General features: G+C 64.7%; 3 protein-coding genes, 1 long non-coding RNA gene and 1 other non-coding gene across 15 annotated transcripts; 1 reads left to right on the forward strand and 4 right to left on the reverse strand.

Annotated features, from left to right (window-relative positions):
• Positions 1-31: 31 nt before the first annotated feature.
• Positions 32-4,113, reverse strand: CRACR2B (calcium release activated channel regulator 2B). 10 transcript variants are annotated; one of them, XM_027090522.1, is made up of 9 exons: positions 3,587-4,086; positions 3,397-3,508; positions 2,786-2,969; positions 2,174-2,320; positions 1,955-2,045; positions 1,723-1,815; positions 1,347-1,513; positions 1,083-1,154; positions 33-863 (listed from the first exon to the last, which is right to left on the reverse strand). In XM_027090522.1, the coding sequence occupies exons 1-9, from the start codon at positions 3,749-3,751 to the stop codon at positions 680-682; spliced, it is 1,215 nt and encodes a 404-aa protein (XP_026946323.1). In that variant the 5' UTR covers positions 3,752-4,086; the 3' UTR covers positions 33-679. The 10 variants fall into 10 exon arrangements, with proteins under 10 accessions (XP_026946322.1, XP_026946316.1, XP_026946317.1 ...); XM_027090521.1 differs by having other exon boundaries at positions 32-863; positions 3,397-4,098; XM_027090524.1 differs by having other exon boundaries at positions 696-863; positions 1,347-1,535; positions 3,397-4,104.
• A 2,562-nt stretch (positions 4,114-6,675) lies between these two features.
• Positions 6,676-11,727, reverse strand: PNPLA2 (patatin like domain 2, triacylglycerol lipase). The gene is made up of 9 exons (XM_027090527.1): positions 11,393-11,727; positions 9,351-9,583; positions 9,203-9,268; positions 8,638-8,847; positions 8,333-8,393; positions 8,042-8,218; positions 7,796-7,928; positions 7,468-7,590; positions 6,676-7,373 (listed from the first exon to the last, which is right to left on the reverse strand). The coding sequence occupies exons 1-9, from the start codon at positions 11,577-11,579 to the stop codon at positions 7,103-7,105; spliced, it is 1,461 nt and encodes a 486-aa protein (XP_026946328.1). The 5' UTR covers positions 11,580-11,727; the 3' UTR covers positions 6,676-7,102.
• A 3,228-nt stretch (positions 11,728-14,955) lies between these two features.
• On the reverse strand, positions 14,956-17,141 carry RPLP2 (ribosomal protein lateral stalk subunit P2). 2 transcript variants are annotated; one of them, XM_027090564.1, is made up of 5 exons: positions 17,005-17,141; positions 16,696-16,819; positions 16,143-16,191; positions 15,173-15,271; positions 14,956-15,065 (listed from the first exon to the last, which is right to left on the reverse strand). In XM_027090564.1, the coding sequence occupies exons 2-5, from the start codon at positions 16,816-16,818 to the stop codon at positions 14,992-14,994; spliced, it is 345 nt and encodes a 114-aa protein (XP_026946365.1). In that variant the 5' UTR covers position 16,819; positions 17,005-17,141; the 3' UTR covers positions 14,956-14,991. The 2 variants fall into 2 exon arrangements, with proteins under 2 accessions (XP_026946365.1, XP_026946364.1); XM_027090563.1 differs by having other exon boundaries at positions 14,956-15,068; positions 17,005-17,137.
• LOC113611630 (small nucleolar RNA SNORA52) lies at positions 15,978-16,112 on the reverse strand. The gene has a single exon (XR_003429532.1). It is a non-coding gene; the product is annotated as a small nucleolar RNA SNORA52 (small nucleolar RNA).
• A 21-nt stretch (positions 17,142-17,162) lies between the features above and the next one.
• LOC113611498 (uncharacterized) lies at positions 17,163-18,700 on the forward strand. The gene is made up of 2 exons (XR_003429492.1): positions 17,163-17,267; positions 17,346-18,700. It is a non-coding gene; the product is annotated as an uncharacterized LOC113611498 (long non-coding RNA).
• The last annotated feature ends 551 nt before the right edge of the window (positions 18,701-19,251 follow it).

Below are 19,251 nucleotides of genomic sequence, written 5' to 3' on the forward strand. Positions count from 1 at the left end.
GGAGTCCCAGGTGGGCCCTGAGGCGGCACAGTCGCTGGGAGCGGCTCTGCGTGGACGGTGGCAGCACTCATCCCCAGCTCCCTGCCCGAGGCTCGCGCTGGCAGGGCGGAGGGGCAGGGGGACAGCTCAGGCCTACCCCCGGCGCCTCCACTCAGGACTCCAGTGGGCTGAGCTAGCCCAACCAGGACTGTGTGAGGACTGGCATGGGGAGGGGGTGGCTGACTGAGGCTGGGGGTGGGCAGGGAACCTCGCCTGCTGCTTCCTGGGAGTCAGTGGCCTCAGTCCCTTGGTTCCTACAGCTTTGACGGACAGTGAGGGCTTGGGGACATGACCGGGGACACGCGTGGACGATGGAAATCTCATGCGTGTACCTCTCAAATGTTGTGGCTCCCACACACACACAGGAGGCCGAGGAGGTCGAAGTCAGTGGACTTTATTTGGAAGAGGGAGTTTTCTGCTGGTTTTGATGGGATGGGGGTAGGGTGAGGACCGGCAGGGAGGCACGGTGAGACCCTGACCACCCAGGATTAGTTCCTTCACGTCTGCAAGTCAGGCAGGCCAGGCAACCTACTGGGTAGAACCCACAGCCAGGATGGGCAGCCCCCGGCCACGAGGAGTCGCCTTCAAGGGGCAGCTTCTCCGAGTAACCAAGTAACGCCCAGTGAGTCACTCGGGCTGGTCAGCGGGCACTGGGAAGGTGGCCAGAGCCGCGTCTGGGGGGGCGAGCCCAGCTACTACAACAGCAGGAACAGCAGCAGGTAGGCCCCAGCAGGGGGGCCGTGGTCAGAGCCTTCCTGCGGCCACTGCCCAGCCGCTCGGCCTCACAGACGTCCCTCTCGTCTCGTAGCCTCGTGTTCAGCTCCCTGGGGAATAGGAGTCCAGGGGTTCTAGAGGTCTCGAGAGGCAGCATTCCTAGGTGGGGAATGCAGGCACGGGCTCTGGCGCTCCCTCAGACCAGAAGAGAGGTGTCTGCCTGGAGCTGCAGCATGACGGATGGAGGGCAGACACAACGAAGGACTTCCTCGCAGTGGGATGGGGCAGTGAGAGGGACTGTTTGGGAGCTAGGAGCTGGGCTGACGCACCTGAGCAGTTCCAGTTGCCGCAGGAGGCTGAGCTTCTCTTTCTGCATGTTCCTCGAGACCGCGACCACGTCTCTGCAGGACGGAGGTGGTGATTTGGGTGCAGGGAGGCTCCTCGGGGTGCCCCACGACCCCCTGGAGGACCCTGCCCCACGGAGACCCTGGAGGCGGGGCTGGGACGGGGTGGGATGGAAGCCCTGGGCTCCAAGCGCGACCCTTCTCGGAGTCCGCCCCTGAGGGCCCAACCCCAGCCCCGCCCCCCAGCACCGTTGGGTTTGCTCCCGACGGCCCAGCAAGTCGCTCTCCAGTCTGCGGAGCTGCTCTTGCACCCCTTCCAGTTGCGCCCGCAGCGCCTCGTTGGCCAGCCACAGCTGGGCGTTCTGCGCCTGCGCCTCCAGCTGCTCGGTGGTCCGGGCCTGCAGCTGCTGTTCCAACTGGGGTGTGGGGGGATCGAGGCTGGAGAGAACCCCCCCACGTCCCCGGGATGCTGCGTTTGCCCCTGACTCCCAACAATTCCGGGGCTGGGAACATAGGCCCAAGGGCCTCAAGGACGCCGGGGAGTAGCATGGGGGACGGTGAGGATGAGGCCTGGGCTGGACCGCTGTGCACGCCTCCCGGCCGGGACCGCCAGGCAGCCGCTCACCTCCCGCTGCCGCAGCCCCGCGCGTTCCAGCTCCTGCTCGCGACTCTGCAGCTCCAGCTCTAGGCGGCTTCTCCGCTCCTCCCGGGGGACGTCCTAGGACGCGCGGGGACACCTGAGCCCCCTTGGCGGCGGAGCGGCAGGGGCGCGGGTGGGACCACTTCGGAGAAGGCGGGGCCGGGGAGACCCGCGCTTCCGGGGTTGGGCTGGGCGCGGGGCGGCGCTGCGGGCCCACCTGACTCCGCAGGCGCCGGCGCTGCTCGCCAAGCTGCCGCTCCATATCTTCGTACAGACATCGCACCGCCCTCTCGTGCTCGCTCTCCCGCCTTCGGGAAACCAGGAGTAAGACAGCTGCTTAGAACCTGCCAGCGGTACAGCCCTCGGCCCCGCCCCTACCACCTCGCAGAGCCCCTCCGCCTGGCCCTCAGGCCGCCCCCAGCCCCCCAGCCCTCACCGCCGCAGCGCCTGCTCCAGGACCTCCCGCTCTCGGGCCGCTTCCTCCAGGCAGGCCGACGCCTGCATCAGAACGTCCTCGAAGGAGCCCAGCAGTTCGGGTCGCTCACGCTGCAGCTGGGTCCAGAGCGTCCGAATTGCCCGCTGCCTGGGGGTGGGGGTGGAGGTGGGCGTGGGGGTGGGGGGTGGGAGGGCAGAGGCTGAAGCTGAAGCGGGGACTCCCCACCCCACCCTGCAGGGTAAGAAGCCCCCAGAGGCCCCCGTAGTCTTGCACAAGCTGGGCATCCCTCTCCTGGGTGCTTTCACTCCTGTGGGGGGGCCTGTGCCTGTGCGGGGCTTGTGTGGCCAGGAGGTGTGTGTGCGTGGGGTTGTGTCCTTGTGTACACAGGGCTGTGCCTGTGCTGGGCGCAGCCCTGGCTGCTGCCTCCTGAAATGCAAATTCTGTGGGAAATCAGGCCCGGCACGCAGTAGTTGCAGCTGAGAGGGAAGGAGCGGCCCAGACCTGGTCTAGGGACCTTGCCTGGGAACAGACACGCAGGCAACGCGGACAGGCATCATGCAGGCGGACAGAGAGCAGGTGAGGGTGACGGGAGCCGGGCCAGTGCCGACTCACTCGCCCAGGACCCGGGCCACCCCCAGCTGCTCCAGCGCAGAGCAGAATCTCTCCTCGTCCTCCTCCTCCAGGGAGCCCCGGGGGCCTCGCACATCCGACCAGCCCGCCTCGAAGGTTTCCTCTGGAGCCCGAGGAGCCTGGGAGGGCAGAGCACCCGGGGCAGGCTCCACCCCCACCAACTTCCCTGTGGGCATGGGAGGGAGAGATCACCGGGCTTTGGGTCACCACCTCCAGCCCAGCCCACCCCCGCCCCCCCGCATATCCTGCCCTTTCTCTGAGCCCAGTTTCCTGTTTTTCTTCCTTATTCTGGTCCGATTCTTGTCCTGGGAATGGGAGGTGACAGCTGGGCTCGGGCCAAAATGAGGCATGTCTGGCTCCCAGTCCCACCTGGGTTTGGGTCAGGGAGCAGGTCATCTCCACATATGCCACAGCATCTGGGGGGCTTCCCGTGGTGCCTGCGTGTACAGACACCAGCCTGTGCTCCGGAGGGAGGCCAGGGAGAAGCACGGCCTGCCACCCTTGTGGGCTGTGGGCCCCACAGAGTCCCATATGTGCCAGCGGAGGGTGTCTGAGCAGCGGGGTAGGGGGTGGGGCTCAGGGGCCGGGCTCACCCAGGCCAAGGCAGAACTCCCGAGCGGTGAGGAAGCCGGTGTGCGCCTGGTCCAGACTTTCGAACACAGCCTCCAGCTGTTCGGGCGTGAGGGGCAGGTCGCTCTGCAGGCCCTGGCCGGGCAAGGATGGCAAGGCTGAGTAGCCAAGGTCAGCCCTGGGGTGGGAGGCCTCTTGGAGCTGGGGGCTCACCTGCAGGTCGTGCCGGGTGATGAAGCCCTTGGCCTCCTTGTCGCACAGCAGAAACAGCTCCTGGGCCTGCTCCAGTGTCGCTGCCAGTGGCCCTGGGGCGTGCCCCTTGTCCCACCCCTCCTCCTCCTGGTTCTCCCCAGCCCCAGGCTTCCCGGGGCTGGCCATGGCGGGGGTCTCAGCCTTGGGCACTGTGAAGCCAAGGAGAAGTCAGGGCCTGAGCAGAGCTGAGAAATGAGGGGAGAGGAGAAGTGTAGGCAGAGAGGGTGACGGGCAAAGGTGGCTGAGGGCTAAGGTGGAGCGGTGGGGATGGGAAGGTGGAGGCCCAGAGAGGAGGGGCAGCTGGGGGAGGTGTGGCCCAATTGCAGGTGGTGGGGCTGGCGCAAGGGGGCATGGGTGGAGCCTGCAGGCTCAGGGCCACCCAGGGAGCCAGCCGGTGCACGAGAGGATGTGCTGGGGGGCGGGGGCAGGGGTGGGGGGGCAGCTATAGATCTTGTGATGGAAAATGAGGAGGTGGGGGCTTGGGTGAGAGAAGGGTCAGCCGCAGAGAAGCTGAACAGGTCCTGGAGTCGGGGCCTGGAGACTGGGCGGGCCGGGCTGGGCCAGTGGGAGTGTCAGCCTATCCCGGCTGATAGAGTCCTTAGCCTCTGAGTCTGGGCCTCTGGGCCTTGCTTCCAGCCAGCTGGCAGGCGGGGGAGCTCCTCCCTCCCTGCCTGCAGCCCCGCCCACCGGCACCAGGCCCCAAGGGGTGCAGGTGCAGGGTCCAGCCTGGGCCACGATGCCTTCTGTGGCCCTCGTCAGGAGTAAGCTCAGAGTCTAGCTTAACAGGCTCTCCTGCTGGCACTATGCTCTCCGCCAGACTGGCCTCCCTCCCCATGGGGGCGCCCTGCCCCCTAATCAGACCATCTGTTATTCCCACGACACCTGGACCCCAGAGTTCCCAAAGCTAACCCCCAGCGTGGCGACAGCCCCCGGCCTGGGACCCTCTGGTCCTCGCCCCCCAGTCCAGGACTGTGATTCTCTCTCCCCACCCATTCCTGGGGGATGCGGGAGGCGACCTCCAAGAGGGCAGGGCTGAGAAAGGCGGAGAGGAGGGGACACAGGGGCGGAGACGTCTCCGCCTCACGCCGTCGCCTTCCCCGGGCGGGCTCCACGGGACCGGGGGACCATCCCAGCCGGAAGCTGCGCTGTGGCCGGGCCGGGGAGCGGGGGGGGGGGGGGGGAAGGGCTGCCTGAGCCCCCGCACCCTGGGACCTAGCCCACTCTGCCCCTGCAGTGCGTGTCCCAAGGGGCCCCGGAGCCCCTGACCACGACACGCGGGGATCGGCGCGCCTGGCGGTGACGGGGGTTGCGGGGCCAATGCGGGCGGGGGGACGGGCCGGGCGGCTACCTGCGAGCTTTGCCACCGCACCTGCTGCACACCAGGCTGTTCTCCTGCGGGCACCGGGACCCCGGCAGCGATGGCCCTGGCAGAGCCGCCGCCGTGTCCCCGCCTCTCGGCATTGCCCCGGTGGCCCAGCGCTCGCCTCATAGCCCGCCCCGCCCCCGCATACGGCCCGACCCCCGAGTGTCTGTCCTGGCAGAGTCCGAGCGCAGAGTGGGGGGATGACCCTGGGGACCCTTCCTGCACAGGGCCAAAGTTGGGGGGCAGTCCTCAGGATCCCGATTTAAGGCGCCAAAGTGTGTGCATGAAGAAGGCAGGAAATAGACCAAAATATTCTCAACGCTTTTCTCTAGAAGTGGGGTGACTTTCCTTTCTTCCCTATACTTCTCCAATTTTCTTTTTCCATTTTTAAACAATAAACGCGTACTATACAAGAAAATGGTACTTAAATCAGCGGCATAGATGCCTGTGCGTGTGAGGGTGAGTGGCTGGGGGTGGGGGGAGCAGAGGGAGGTCCTCGTCTCAGCAGGTGCCCCAAGCACTCCTTTGGGGGCATAGCCCTGACTCAGGTTCCTGTTGGGGTAGGGCTGCCAGAAGGTTCTGGGTGGGGCCCGTGTGTGACCTTCCTGAGGTGGGGGGGAGAAAAATCCCCTCATCTTCCCAGGGGTCCTCCTCCCCGGCCCCAGCCTGGCACCCACCTGGAGGGGCTGGCCTGGCAGAGCTGTCCGGGCAGCGCTGGGGTGCTGGAGGCCTCTGCCTCTTCAGGGGCCTGGGATCCTGCTCAACTAGAACAGGTTGGGCCTATAGGACAGGACCTTGAGACCAAGGTGGGGGTGGCCCCTGGCACAGGTGCACGGGGACTTGCTGAGCCGGCTCTCCCAGTCCTGCAGTCGCACTACCGACCGTTATTGTTGGCTGGGGGCTACTGCCGCTGCCCCGTGCCTCGAGGAGAAAGGGCAGGAGGGCAGGTGCCGGCTGAACCCGGCAGGACTAAGCGCTCTGGACCTCCAGCCAAGTGCCCAGCTCTGCTCAGGCGCCCGTTACCCCATGGGCCCTTGTGATCACCAAGGAGGGCTGGTTACATCCCCTCAGACTGCCCAGGCAGGGCAGAGAAGGCCTTCGGGAAACCTCATCCCCCCCAGAACAGGATCCAGCCCCCTTTGGCGCACACCTCGCCCCGCCCAACGTTCCAGATCCCTCCTGTATACCTGCAGGAGACTGGGGACACAGTGGGGGGGGAGGGGGACAGGGGAACGAGGTGTGTGCACCTCGCAGTGAGGCTCATGGGTGACAAGGGCAAGACCCGCACCACCCACAGAGCCTTGGGCCAAACACCCCCAGTGGAGCAGGCCCCCAGAGCTCAGCTTGGGAAATCAGTGCCACGCCCCCAGGGCACCATGGAGCAGAGGTGCAGACACCACCTCGGTAAGAAACTGAACAGTTCTGTTTTTATCTTGCAAGGATCTTGGTCCCCGATACTTCCACTGGCCCTTAGAAAGCTGTGCCCAAGGGTCCCAGGCAGAGGAGCAGGCTGAAGCCTAGGAAGCCCGCAGTGCTTTGAGGGGGGAGCCCCAGGCCCGGCTGGCAGGGCCGGAGTGCCAGGCTCCAGGAGAGCGGGAGCCCAGGAAGTACTGGCCTGAGGCTGGACGCTGTGGGGGTCAGCTGGGGGCGGCGGGGGTGGGGAGGCGTCACCAACGAGTGAAGGAGGTAAGGCTGAGCAGCGGCATTTATTACATCTGCTTTGGCAAAAATAAATAATTCACACACATGCTTCGGCCAAATGAGAAAAATGTAGAGGGAGGAACAGGTGCAAAGTTCTCAGCAGTAATACTGCACTCGCGGGTGTGGGTGCTGGGCAGGGGCCGCAGGTGCAGGAGCCCCCAGCCCCAGGGCGGGGCCTGCAAGGGGAGGTTAAGGCACAGACAGGGGGCCCTCTGCGAGGGGAGGGCTACTCCACTCCCCTCCCTCCTCAGTGCAGCGAGTTAGTGGTTGGTTGACAGCAAAGCCCCCTCGGGCAGCGTGAGGGACCCCCATCTCCTCTCTCTGCTGGCCCCAGGGCCCCGCCTCACGGGGCAGGGAAGCTGGGGGGCCCGGCCCTCGGCACCGGGGGCGGGGAAGGCCGGAGCGGGCGGCTCTCAGCAAGGGGGCGAGCCGGGCGGGTGCTGCGGGGGCACGAGGGCCGCGCCGGCAGGGGTGCGCATGCGCAGGGCGTCCTGCGGGAAGGCCACGTTGGTGCAGAAGAGGCCCAGCAGCAGCTGCCGCTGGCACTCCTCCCACTTCGCCAGCACGTCCCCCAGCGACAGGCTGTTGCGCATCCAGCTGGGCAGCGCCTCGCTGTAGACGGCACAGGACAGCGGCACGGAGGGCAGCGACCGGGTGCGGCGCAGCTCCGCCTGCTCTGACAGCCTGCGGGCAGGGAAAGGACCGAGGGAGGGAGGGAGGGCTTTCGTGGGGGCCCCTGAAGCTGCAGGCGGGGTGGACAGGGCAGCAAGGAGCTCACCTGGAGGGCAGGTGGCTGCCCAGCTTCCTCTTGGCGCGCATCACCAGGTACTGGCAGATGCTGCCCGTCTGCTCCTTCATCCAGCGGATGTCCTCGGGAACGTCGGGCAACCACTCCAGCAAGCTGGGGCGGGGCACAAGGCATGGCCTCAGGGGCTGCGGCCCAAACCTCACACCCGCCCCAGCCCACCTCCGTCTGTGCCTGGCTTCTGTGCCCGACGTGGCATCTCTGCAGCCCCTTAAACCGGCCGCCTTTTTCTTCCCTCGAGTGCCCACCACCCGGGGATGACCCAGAGTTCGTCCCTGCACCCCTTCCCCCTGCCCCGCACCGGATGGTAAAGGACACGGCGCTCTCCAGAGGCAGAGTGTAGGGCACCATCATGGCCGTGGCCAGACGCACGGGCAGCATGTTGGAGAGCGTGGTCAGCAGGTCTGTGGGTTCCATGCAGGCGTCCAGCAGGGCTGTGGGTGCAGGAGGGAGGTTGGTGCGAGGTCGGCAGGGGAGGGAGGTGGAGCCCAGGACCCCTCTGCCCCCCATCCCCCCAGGTCCCCCCGCTCCCGCCAACCCCACATGCCCTCGTTGAGCCTCGAGGGTAGGTGCTCGAGGATGTGATCCTCCCCAGGTGGCTGCAAGTGGTCCTTCACTCCGGTCCTCTCCGTGGCCACCTCGGCCTCCTGTGCGTCCTCATCCTCGGGGGCAGGAGGGCGGGCGGAAGGCAGCGCCAGCAAGGGGTCGGGCCGGTTCAGGAGGCCTGGGGTGGGGCGGGGGGGGGGACCCGATAGGCGATCAGCACGGCTGAGGCTGGCTGGCCCACAGAGGACGGCCACGCAGAGCCCACCCGGCTGCCCAGGCAGCCCCCGCGCACCGTTCCGCCGCAGGAAGCGCAGGCCGTCCCTGTAGCCCTGCTTGCACATCTCTCGAAGCACCTGAGGCGGGGATGCATAAACTGGGGCGGGGGAGCCGGACGCGCCTGACAGAGTCCCCAGTGTCCCTGAACCACCACCCCACCCTGCCCCACTGCAAGCTAACTTGGATTCAGGACCAGGTCCAGGGTGGACAGAGGCTGGACGGGTTGCCCCAGTGGAGAGGCTGTGCGGGCTGTAGCCGGGAGAGGCCCCCGGGGAGCCGCCCCCGGCGCCCCCGGTGCCCGGCGGGGAGGTCTGGCCTCACCAGGGGCTCGGGCGGGAACAGGGCCTTGGAGAGACGGTAGAGGTTGCGCAGGTTGAACTGGATGCTGGTGTTGGTGACGCGCAGCTCGTGGATGTTGGTGGAGCTGTCCTGTGGGCAGATGTCACTCTCGCCCGAGAACGGGGACACTGTGATGGTGTTCTTGAGCTCGTAGAGCGGCAGGTTGTCGGAGATGCCGCCATCCACGTAGCGCTGTGGCAGGGACACGGGGTCACACGGGGACAGGCCTGCAGGGTGAGCTGGGCTGCCCCCCAGCCTCCTCAGGCCCCCCCAGTGGCTGTTTCATTTGGGCGTTTCACCCACTGGGCACTGGCCACTGAGCAGATGGCCAGACAGTGGGGGGTGGGGAACAGCCACAGGAAAGGTGCATCTGCGCAGGGCTGGCCTGGCTCTTGAGTAACTCTGGGGGAAGTGAGGCAACGGGCAGAGGCAGGAGTGAGGGGCCGGCGTGGGGAGGCACAGATGGCTTCCTCCCCGCCTCCCTGTCCCACAGCCCGCAGAGGAGCAGACTCTTGTCACCCAGAGAAGGTGCCCAGGAGATACTCACTACCCCCTGGAGGGAAGGAGGAATGAGGCCACAGTACACAGGGATGAAAGTGCTGCAGACGTTGGCCTGTGGGGCAGGGACAGAGGGAGACAGTGAGCAGGGGCCTTGGGGTCCCTACTGAACCCCCAGTGTGGCCCCCAGGGCCCACCTGGATGAGCTCCTCCTTGGAGTTGAACTGGGTTATAATGACGTTCTCGCCATCGGAGACGCGGGTCAGGGAGATGCCCAGGCGGCCGCTGGCGCGCTCGTGGCCGTCAGCAGGCAGGGTCTTTAGCAGGCAGCCCCGAATGATCTTCACCAGGTTGAAGGAAGGGTGCAGTGGGCCCAAGAAGCGCTTCCGGGCCTCCTTCGACACCTCAATGATGTTGGCGCCAGCCTCCCCTGGAGCAGTAGGGGCAAGGGTCAGGGGCCAGCACTCCTGGGCTTCGCACACTCCCCAGGGCTCCAGACCCAGGGTCCACGGCACAGACTCTCGGCACCCCTTTCTACCCTAGAGGAGTCTCAGCGTCCACCGTGGAGCCTGGCCCACAGCTGGGGCTTCTGCCACCTGCTCCTGGGGAGAGAGGGGCTGCTGGGAGGGCAGACAGCTGGGGCCACGACTTACCCTCTGCCCGTATTTCCCAACTGCCCGCCCTGATCTGTGAGTCACTGGGCCTGGCATGACATGGCGCCCAGCCCCCACCCCGGGGAAGGGTAGAAGGCAGAGGCTCAGCTCTGACCAGGCTCAGCCTTCACCGCTTGGCCGGATCCAGATGCACCGACCCCAGCGCAGCCCAGGGGCCCCACAGGCCCAGGGGCCTGAGGTTGGACGTAGCGGGGCCGCATCACTCCTGGGGAAGCACACTCGCATCCCACTGCAGCCAAGAGCAAGCAACCCCCCGACACTCCTCCTGGGGGCCCATGGGCACTGGCCTGGGACAAAGCCAGGGTGGGAGCAGGCCCAGGGCTAGTCAGGGAGCAGCAAGGCCTTGGGGAGGAGCTGAGGACCATCCCCCAGGTCAGGAGGGGGGCAGCGTGGAGCCAACACCCGCCAAGTTGTGGGGACTCCAGCTGCCCAAGACCACTCCCACCCGTGAGAAAGAGGATTCTTGGGAGTGGGGAGGGGGAGGCGCCATGGGACCATGTCCTCAACGAGGTACCACGGACCTGAGACCAGCACGGCGGTCTGGGAAGCACTGGCCTGAAAGCCTCCGTGAGGAGGAGGGGCAGGGCCACAGTGGTGAATTCCCAGGTCCCAAGAATGCAGAGCTGTGCTCCCTCCACCCCACCCTCCTCAGGGGAAAGGCCACCGGCAGGGTGCAGAGGAGAACACTGGACAGGCTCCTGATGGGCAGGGCATTCCAGAAGCTCATGACCCCTCTGTTACTTTGGCTGCCCTAGTCGGCTGGGGGCCGGGCAGCACTCCCAGGACTCCTGGAGGACTCCGTGTGCTGTAAACATCACTCGCGCTGGCCGCCGGAAGCGTGTGGGTGGAGGAAGCCGACTCCGGGGCTGCAGAGTCCTAAAGCACCTCTCACCCCACGGGGTGGGCAAAAACGTCTGGCCGCAGTCCACAGAGGGCCCGAGGCCCACAGTGGGCCGTGCGCCAGGAAGGCGAGGGCGGCAGAGAGCTTGCGCTGGACGGGCCCACGCCTGACCTGCCGGCTCCTCCTCTAGGCGCCCTCGGGAGGCACCAGGCCACAGTGCCCGGACGCGCTCCTCAGAGGCCAACCCTTTCCCAGCCCCGGGGCCATGGCAGTCCGGAATGCCGTAGCCCCAGGAGACAGTGACCGCTGCCACCCGCTGCCACCCGACCGCTGCCACCCGGCCGGATGCCCGGGGCAGGAGGACGGCCTAGGCCTCTCCCCCGACTCTCGCGGTCCCGCCCACGAACTACTTTCTCTTTCCAACGAAAGAGCTCGTGCTGCACCTGCCCGCCCCCCAACCTTTGAGCCCGAGGGGCGGGCCCTAGGCGGCAGCCTCCGCTCAGAGGCGCACAGGGCCCTACCCCAATCCCCGGGCACCCTCGGAGGAAAACAAGGCAGGCCCCGCCCCTCGTCGGCGTCCGGCATTGGAGCCTCGGTCGGGGTCCCGGGCAGAGACCCCAAGGCCCCCACGGTCCCCGCGGCCCGGCCCGCTGCTCTGTGCGGACGGAGCGGGGCGCTCCGCGCTCACGAAGACCACACGCCAGCCCCCGCCGGCCCCGCTCACCCAGGCAGGCCCCGGTGACCAGCGCCGTGGCCGTGAGCGCCCCGGCCGAGGCGCCGTAGATGTGCGTGGCGTTGGCCACCAGGAAGGACGCGTGCTCGCGGAGGCAGGAGGCCACGCCGATGTGGTAGACACCGAGGAAGCCGCAGCCTGCGAACGAGATGTTCCACGTCGTCTCCCTGGGGAACATCGCGGCGGCCCGCCGGGCTTCCGGGCTCCGCGGGCGGCCGGCCTCGCTGTGCGCCGCGCGCTCGCCGCTCGCTCTGGAGCCGGGGCCAGAGCCGGCAGGCCGGCCCCGCAGTCGCTGTGGCTCGCGGTCTCAGCCGGCGGAGTTGGAGAAGCTGCCGGGGGAGGAGGCGGAGGCGGTGATTTTAGCGGGGGGCGGGGCGGAGCCGGCACGCGCGGCCCAATTGGGGCGCGCGGGGAACGGCCGTGCCCTCGGGGCGGGCCCTGGAGCCCCGTCCCTGGCCCCGAGGGCCCACCCAGGTCGAAGCCCGGCCCCGAGGCCACGCCCCTCTCCGGAAGCCCGTCTCGACCCAGAGACCCCGCCCGGAGCCCCGGCCCAGGCTCTGAGACCCCCTCCCCGCCCCCCACCACCACCACCTCGCCGCCCGCTGTCCAGGCCACTGGGCCCTGAGACGCGACACCTGCGGCCCCGCCAAAGACACTGGCCAGGCCCGGACGAGAGTCCAAAACCTTGACCTCCCGCTGCCTCCCCACCTCCCCACCCCGCCATCGTCGACGGCGGGAGGGGACACCAAGTGGCCCAGAGGTGTGGGGATGGTCGAGCTCAGGTCCAGGACGACCGCAGTCTGAGCTGGATACCCACGAGGGGAGGGCCCTGCTGTCTGGGCAGCATCCGCCCCCTCCCTCGAGGGTCGGCCTACAGCACCAACCCGGGACACTGCGGAGCTCGCCGAGGGTCAGGGACCTGAAGGACCCACCGACTCATCCACAGACTTACTTACCCATGAACATACAGGGCGCACGCGAATCACACACAGACCTCTAGAGATAACACCGGCGTGGTAGACCACACCGGACATCCCGACCCAGCCCTGCCCGCCACGCGCCCAGCTCCACCTTGGCACTAACCTGGGTTCGACCTGCGTCCTGCCCCAGCTCCTCAGGCTGTGGGGTCTACGTGGGTATGACTCAAGCCCTGTCCCGCCTAATTGCCCCAACAGGTGGAACATTCCTGGTGATGTCACCTCCTGCCCGCTTCCGCATTTTTCTCCTGGACTGTAGGGCAGGCCTAAACTGGCTTGGATCCAGGGGCCAGCCCTGCACCTCACCCCACCTCCCAAACGAGGGGCTTGTCTGTGCTGGGCAGTGGGCAGCCAGTGTGCATCTGTCTCCCCAGGAACACTAGCTCCTCTGGCTGGAGCTTGGCTCAGGACCCAGCTTGGGGCTGCACGACCCCCAGCCCCGAGGCCCAGGTGAAGCCAGAGCAGGGCCTCCCCAGCACAGGGCCTTCTGGCGTCATGCCCCCCAGTCCTCAGCCTCTGTGCTCCAAGCCACCCATGCTTAGCACCATGTGCGCCTGGCATGGGGGCCAGCACGGGTGCCCATGAGCAGTGAGCAAAGTCAACACAGACCCTGCCCCACTTGGGGGAGGGAGTGGGAGCGATAGTTTCTATTAAGTTCAGATAAGGACTGAGAAGGGCGAAGAGGCATGTGGACACTATTAACATGGGAAAGCAAAGGGCCACCCACCTACAGGACGTTCAAAGGCCCTGGGTGGGGGAATTAGGAGAGGGGAGCCCAGGTCTGGGTGCTGTGGGTGCTGGGAATGGGGAAGGCAGGGGGATGAGGGAATTTGACTTAGAACCCCAAATGCTTGGGTGGGATGGAGGCGCAGGGCAGAGGATGTGGCCCCATGAGGGTGACTGAGCCCTTGGGGATGCTGCTGGATGCAGCAGGGGACAAGGGGTGTGACACAGTGGGGATGGAACAGACCCCCAGGGCCAGCCTGCGAAGTTCAGGGGTTCACCAGGGTGCCAAGGAGGACCAGGACGGTGCTGAGCCAGGAACCTAAGCAGGCCATCCCTGCAACCTGCTCCGAGGGAAGGGCAGAGCCCGTGCCCTCCCCGTTTCCAAGGGGCTGTGGGGCTTGGAGGGTGGCACTACCCCCATGCCGGGAGACCTCTGCTCCCATTTCCACACCCTAGCTGACTTGTTTTGGGTACATATCCCTCCCTCCCACCAGGCCCCAGGAGCTCTGCAGCCAGGAACTGGGTGGCTCTTCCTAGAATCCTGGCTGGGGGTGGGAGTGGACCTGCCCCCCTCCCCGTCTGCACAGAGGAGAAGCCCTGGTATCTGCTGACTGCCAGGGAGGTGTCATGCCCCCACTCCCACAGTGTCCTCTGACCCACATAGGGAGGGCCCTTCTCCTCAGCCTCCAAGGCTGGGATTGCGAGCTCTGCCCCTGGACCCTGCGTCACTCCTCTGGTGGGCCGTCTCTACCCTAACCTTGGACCACGGCCCCTTGCCACCTGTGTCTCTGGGTATCCACAGCCCCACCTCTCATCCCACTCATACTTTCCCCTTGCAGCCCACACTGCTAGGACTCCTCATTCCCCCTTAGCCCCATGTCCCACACCCCCTCCCCCGAGGCCCTCTTCTAATCCCCACTCCTCTGGGTAGCAAAAAGGCCCTCAGCCCTCTCCCTCCACCCATGAACACCCCTGCCCTGGGGCCTCTTCCTGAGGGAGGGCCCCCCACGCACCCAGCCCTGCTGTCTCGTGCCACACTCATTACTCTCCTCCAGAACTACAAGCCCATAGAAGCAAGTCCTTCACACCGGCCTACCATGTGGTGGGCACATGGCAGGTGCCCACCACACCACAGCCTTCAGAAAGCAAAGCTGAGAATCTACTGGGTGGCCTGGCACTGGTGGGCGGCTGCCAATAGCTGCACTGCAGGGCCAGGATGGTGCTTGGGTGGGCAGTGGGAGGGCCTCTCCTCTATGCCCCACATTCTAGGCCAGAGCCTGGCAGAAAGAGCACGGGCAGGCCCTTCAAGCAAGCACGCAGCCCAACACTGCTGCCCACACCACTTCTGAATCTACCCAGCCAAGGTACTGGCCCACCAGACAGCTGGGGACACAGGCTCAGAGGAGGTAAGTCCAAGCTGCTCAGGGGAGAGGTGGAGCCGGGGCACTGACCTCCACACTGCCATCTGGGGACCACACACCCACCTGCACATCTCCTGTGTGTAACTGAGGCTCTCCCAGCCTTGCGGGAGCTGCTGACCTCAACTGGCCTGACCCACTTCGCAGAGACCACCCACCTCTGCTTTTCAAGTGTTCGTGGGTGTCCCCCTGAAGGCCTCATTTCCTAGGAAGGCCCTGCCAGTCCACAGGAGCCAGGACCATGCCCAAGAAGGGGACTCAAGGCTTGGCCACACTCAAGACCAATAGAAAGTAGCCCCCGTCCAGGCACTCCGCTCCTGGCTCTTCAGGCAACCGGCTCTGCCTCATCGCGCAAGGGCTCTGGTTCGTCCCGGGATGAGACTAGGATGCGGACACCACACTCTGATGAAGGGCTCACAGGCAACTCAAGAAATACGTCAACAGGTTTTTATTTGCACGGGTGTGGGCTCTAGTCAAACAAGCCGAACCCCATGTCGTCATCTGACTCTTCTGACTCCTCCTTTTTCTCCTCCTTCTTCTCCTCTGCTGCGGGGAGAAAGAGCGTGGTGAGAAATGCCCACGGTGCAGGCCACACTCCCAGCAAAGACCCCAGTGTGTCTGCAGAGACAGCTGCCTGAGCCTCCACTTACCTGCGGCTGGGGCAGAACCCACAGCAGGAGCTGCAGCTCCTGGGGCAGCAGAGACGGCCACAGCCCCGCCAGCTGGCACGCTGGCCAGCTTGCCAATACCTACAGCAATCAGAAGGGAGAGGTGAGACCACAGCAGGAGCCCGGCCTCAACGTTACTCAAGAGTAACGAGGGCTTCCCTGGTGGCGCAGTGGCTGAGAGTCCGCCTGCCAATGCAGGGGACGCGGGTTCGTGCCCCGGTCCGGGAAGATCCCACATGCCCCGGAGCGGCTGGGCCCGTGAGCCATGGCCGCTGAGCCTGCGCGTCCGGAGCCTGTGCTCCGCAACGGGAGAGGCCACAACAGTGAGAGGCCCGCGTACCGCAAAAAAAAAAAAAAAAAAAAAAAAGTAACCAGACACTTAGCCCAATGTATTAGGATCCACGTCATAGGTTCCTGTTCTCCGACACAGGAGTCTGTTGCCACTGCCAGAAATTGGCTTCTAGGAGTCCCTCCAGCAGGGCTACAAGACCACAGCGCCCTACCCTGGAGGTAAGCTAGACAAACATGTTTCCAATCAAGCAGGTACAGTCCGCTGTCCCAGCGTCCAGCAGCGAGCTCACAGCCCAGACTGTCTGCTGAACTGGCTTTGCCCCGTCACGGACCCAAGGACAGAAACAGCTCCCCAAGAGCTCAACTTCCAGACAAATCCCACATACTCCAGTCTGATACCACAGGGCAGGGGCCTGCGATCAGCCCTAGCACCCCAAGAAGGGGTGGAGAGACTTGTTTACAAAAGCCCAGTGAGAGCACGGGCGCCCTGTCCCGGAGCTGTCTAGAAGCGCCCACGGCTTGAGCCCACTGAAACCCCGCTCACTCCTCTGGGTAAGGCTTCTAGGGTGCTCTGGTCCACAAGCGAAACCTGGCAGGTCACAGGCTGACCGGCAGGAATTAGAATGGACCGTGAAAACGAAAGTCCAGGACAGAACCTCACCCTGGGCAATGACGTCCTCGATGTTCTTTCCGTTCAGCTCACTGATGACCTAAAAGACAGGAGTGGCCTAGTTTACGAGAGGCCTACCATCACACCCCTGGACCCAGCACAGCCGTCACGACCGACGCAGGACAGGTGAACTGAGACGCCCTTCATGTAAAAAGTAACACCAAAACTTACTGCTGAGAAAGGATGCAAAATATCTCACTTTACACTCAACACGTGTCAAAGTAACTTTCACCAAGTTGGGTAAAAAAAACAAGATCAAGATAAACGTCACCGCTTTCATTAAAAAAAAAAAATTACTAAGAAACCTTCAATTACACGTGACTTGTGTTTCTACTGAGCCACGCTGAGGTTTGGCTTCACCCCCACTTTTTCTTCTTTGGGGCTGTACCAGTACATCAAGGCAACCCCAAAACCATATGGGCTGGCAGAAATCAGCAGGAACCTACACTTTCCCAAAGGGAAACGCCGGGTCGGGTAAGGGAGGGGTCCCCCTGTGCGGAGTACAGAGCAGACCGGGGGCTTCGGGCCCCAGCGAGGCGGCTACCTTGTTGAGCCGGTCGTCGTCTGCCTCGATGCCCACGCTGTCCAGGATCTTCTTGATGTCCTTGGCGTTGGGGGAGGAATTGCCCCCGAGAGCGGCCAGCAGGTAGGAGGCAACGTAGCGCATCCTGCGGCGCGAGGAGAGGGCGGCGGCGTTACGGGGAGGCCTCCCGCCCCCACCCCGGCCCGTGCGCGGCCGCGCGTGGCTCGGTCCGGGGACCCCGCAGAGGCTCAGCTCGCGCCCTGCCCCGCCCGCCCTCCCTCCGCGGCACGCCCGGCCCGGCCCGCGCCCCGGCCTGCCCGCCCCACTAACTTGGCGGCGGCGGAGAAGCCTCGCGCGTGCGACTTCGGCGGCGTTAGGCACGGAAAGGAAGGCGCCGGTGCGGGGGGCGGGGATAATTCGCTACCCAGAAGCCTCCGGAACCTGCGCGCAGCGCCCCTTGAGAGCGCCTCCTAGTGATGTCAGACGGTGCGTAGCCCAGGAGGACGCAGGTGACGCCATTATCCCGTCTTGTCCCGCAGCCACCACCGCAAAGGCGAAAGGCAGTTCCGGGCCGCCTTCTTGTATACAGTGGGGTGAGTGCCCCTCGAGATCCCTGGGGGAAGCGGGGCAGAGCAAGACGCGAGTCCGAAGTGCAGCTTTTTTCCCTTTAGGGCTCCCAGGATGCCACGCGGCGCCTACAGCTCCCACCATGCAGCGCAGCCTTCACGCCCAGGACGCATCTCTGCGGGAGACGCTGACGCGGCCGGCAAACTACGAGTCCCATGGTGCATGGCTACCGGAAGCGCGGTTTCGCTGCTGCCTGCGCGGGCCACACGTGGCCCGGGCGCTATTGCACTGGTCCAGCCCGCTGCCCTTCCGGGTCTCAGGTGGTTCCCAGACGCGGGAACAGGAGTTCGCTGTCCGGCCCGCCCAGTGGGGTGGGCGAGCTGCTCCGCGCGCTCACACCGCCGAACCGAGCCGCTGCTTCTCCCCAGCGCCTTGGTGGGAGCTCCGGCCGAAGCTGGGAGGCCCTGTCACCGCCGCCCCGAGGAGCGGAGCCAGGAGTGCCGAAGCCCGCGTGACTCCCCCCACACCCCCTGCCCTGGCCTTGTCGGCTCGGGACAGATCTCAGGGTCCACACGGACGTAGCACACGTAGCACACGTCACTCATTCACTCTCCGTGTCAGGAACCCTGCTGCAGGCTGGCGTCAGTCCTGAGAGGGAACAGGCCCGGTTCTGCCTCCGCAGAACTCAGGTTCTAGTGCGCGGACACGCAAAGTAAATAAACGAGGCAGTCCCAGGCTGACACTGTCACGGGGCTGAAGGATGAGAAGGAGCCGGCCCTGCGAAGATGTGGGGCGAGCATTAGCCCCCAGGGGTCAGATGCAAAGGCCCAACTAAGGTGGCCGGAGATGGGTTCAGAGGCAGCAGCCAGCCCATGCGGGCTCTGACAGCAGGTGAACCCGCGTGTTAGCGCCAAGCACTGGTTTGTTAACGCAAGCCACACGGTACCCTTATCGTATAGATGAAGTCAGACATAGAAAGGTTTTCTTGCTCGGGGTCACACAGCTGCGGTAAAGTGGGGAAACCGTTTGGGAAGGATGGGACTTTACTGCAATCACACAAGAAAGTGTTGTGATTGTTTTTATTTAAATTTTTAAATGGTAAAATAATACATAACGTAAAACTTACCATTTTAACCATGCAATTTAGGGACACTAGGTGCATTGACATTGTTGTGCAATCATCACCCCCATTTAGCTCCAGAACTTCTCAAACTGAACTCCATACACATTAAACAATAGCTCCCCATTCCCCTCCCCCAGCCCCTGGCCCCCACCATTTTACATTCCGTTTCTATGTATTTGACTGCTCTAGAGGTTTTACAGAAGTGGAGTCATACAGCATTTGTCCTTTTGTGTCTGGCTTGTTTCTTTAGAGTAATGCTCTCAAGGTTCATCTACATTATAGCATGTGTCAGGATTTCATTTCTTTTTAAGACTGAATAATGTTCCTGTGATTGGTTTTTTGTTTGTTTGTTTTAAATTCTTCTGGCAGCTATGTGGAAACTGAAGGGGGGAGAATGGAGGCCTGGTGGGAACTGCCCATCCCGGTAGGAGGGATGGCGGTAGCTGGCGAGGGTGGAGGAGAGAGGGTGCACACGGTATCATTTGGGGCAGAACAGGCAGAAGCAGATGTGTTCATGTGTCCGTTTATAGGCATCGACTGTGCGGGGGGAGGAAGCGGGAGTGGGGAAGGTTCTCGTGAGAGTCAGACCTGGTTTGAGGGCCTTGGCTTTGGCGCTCACCAGCTAGTGGCCTTGGGCAACATCTGATCTCTCGGAGCTGCCTCTTCCTTCCTTGTGAGATGCGGAAAGATGGGAGGCAGCATGTGAGGAAGTCCACTGCTGGGGGCATGTGCCCCACAGTGATCACCCTAAAAGGAGGGCCTTTGCAGCTGGGGCCCAGGCTCTGCAGGGCTTGAGAGGAGGCCTTTGGGGCTGGCTGGGGCCATTCTCAGAGCTGTCCTCTGGCAGGAGGTGGGTGGGGCAGCAGCTTCGATCAGCACCCGATACC

Source organism: Aethalodelphis obliquidens, unplaced genomic scaffold (genome assembly GCF_003676395.1).
Source record: "Aethalodelphis obliquidens isolate GAN/ISIS:26980383/991018 unplaced genomic scaffold, ASM367639v1 scaffold69, whole genome shotgun sequence".
NCBI lineage: Eukaryota > Metazoa > Chordata > Mammalia > Artiodactyla > Delphinidae > Aethalodelphis > Aethalodelphis obliquidens.